Source organism: Cicer arietinum, chromosome 6 (assembly GCF_000331145.2).
Source record: "Cicer arietinum cultivar CDC Frontier isolate Library 1 chromosome 6, Cicar.CDCFrontier_v2.0, whole genome shotgun sequence".
In the NCBI taxonomy this organism is placed as follows: Eukaryota; Viridiplantae; Streptophyta; class Magnoliopsida; order Fabales; family Fabaceae; genus Cicer; species Cicer arietinum.
The window spans coordinates 63,519,073-63,520,803 of NC_021165.2; the positions used below are offsets into that span (position 1 = coordinate 63,519,073).

The following is a 1,731-nucleotide window of genomic DNA, read 5'->3' on the forward strand; positions in this document are numbered from 1 at the left end:
ATACAATTTTAACATTTTTTCGGTTAAATCAACATATATTTATAAACAAATTTTTAGAAATATATTTACGTAATTATAAAAAATTTATATAAAAAAATATACTAAAATTCAATTCATAAATCTGTATAGAAGAAGAACTTTTATAATATTAAAATATACTAATAAAAAATCATTCCAAATTTTAAAATTAAAAAACAATTAAAAATATTTAATTTTAATATATACTAAAATTATGTGTTAAATATTTTTATGTAGAGATTAAAAATAGTATTTTTTTTTATAAAAAGTAAAAATATATATTTTGTCTAAAATAAATGTACTTATGATCGTGGACCATACTTCATACCAAGAGAGAGTAACCCTTTTCTGCTGAAACCCCTTCCTTTGATTGTCCAACATCAACAATGGCTTCTTGTTTCAACCACTACCTCAAATTTCCCAACCACCGTCGCTATTCCAAATCCCAAATGTGCCTCTTCAAAATTATCCACATTATTTCATCCATCCCTCCCTCCAAACAACAACCTTTTCCCAACAACAACAACAAAGGTAGTAGTTTCGATTTAAATCTCAGATTCTGTTCCATCACAAAAAGTGAAGAATCCGAGATTGATCAACACAACAACGAAGGAAGAGAAATAGAGAAACCGAAATTTGAAGAAGAGGTGTTTGAGGCCGATGACGTGGCGAAAACGACGTCGTTTCGAGGTGGAAATAGTAACTGTTTGGATTTACTTATCGAAGCGGCGAGAGTGTTATCTGAAAAAAACGAGTTTGACTCGGAGGAAGAAAGAGAAATCGGGGACGAGTTGATGACGAGTCGTGGAGAACGGGTTAAGAAAAAGAAAGAGAGGTTGGTGGTTGTGAGAGAACCGGTGGTTCGGTCTAAGAGAGGAAGGAACCAAGTGTTACCGTGCCGGTTTAGAGACTCGGTGGTTGAACCGTTGAAACGCACGGGACCGAACCGGAGAATGTCGTCGAATGCTAAAGCGAGTAAACGACTACTTCGCTAGGTACTTGTAAAACGGTGAACTATTTATTTATTATTATTTTTTCTTTTATTTTGGCAAATAAAGTTTTATAGTTCATAAAAAAAAATTGATAGTTGTAACTTTTTATATTGTTTGAGTCAATGGATGGTTTTGGTTATTGTTACAGGCATAGTTGCTGGGACAGATTTCGTTTTGTATAAGGCTATGGAACTGGCTTATTGCTCATTGTTAGGTAGAATATTTATTTGGTTATTTCACTTTGGTGTTCTAATTTTCTTTGTTTGTAAATAGGTTAGAGTATCTATTATACTTCCATTAATCTATTTTTGCCTATAAAAACATAAATTTTAGAAATGTTTTCATATAGGCTCCCTAAGTTTTATATTATCATTAAATTACAAATTATAATTTGAGTAACTTTTTAAGTCAGTAATGATGAAAGTGAAAATAGTATTAAATATATGATAGTTATGAATAGTTAAAACTGTAAAAATATTTGGATTAATTTTTTTTTTTGAATCATATCACTAGATTACATATATTCATATCTTTTTCTTTTATTCCTAGACAGTTTTTATACTTGATTAATGACGTAGATTTATTTGGGCCTGGAAATAGAAACGGACAATATGAAACTGAATAAGAATACGAATTGGATGTTAAATATACAAAAGTAAATTCAATGAATGTTATGGTTTCTTTGTAAGAAAAAAAAAACGTAACATATTAATATCAATAT

General features: G+C 29.7%; 1 protein-coding gene across 1 annotated transcript; it reads left to right on the forward strand.

Moving 5' to 3' along the window:
* The first annotated feature begins 326 nt into the window (after window positions 1-326).
* On the forward strand, window positions 327-1,366 carry LOC101503764 (uncharacterized). The gene is made up of 2 exons (XM_004506076.4): window positions 327-1,013; window positions 1,159-1,366. The coding sequence occupies exon 1, from the start codon at window positions 405-407 to the stop codon at window positions 1,011-1,013; it is 609 nt and encodes a 202-aa protein (XP_004506133.1). The 5' UTR covers window positions 327-404; the 3' UTR covers window positions 1,159-1,366.
* The last annotated feature ends 365 nt before the right edge of the window (window positions 1,367-1,731 follow it).

What these genes read in the sequence shown, in the direction of transcription:
- LOC101503764 (XM_004506076.4), top strand. Translation starts at nt 405, where the DNA reads ATGGCTTCTTGTTTCAACCACTACCTCAAATTTCCCAACCACCGTCGC.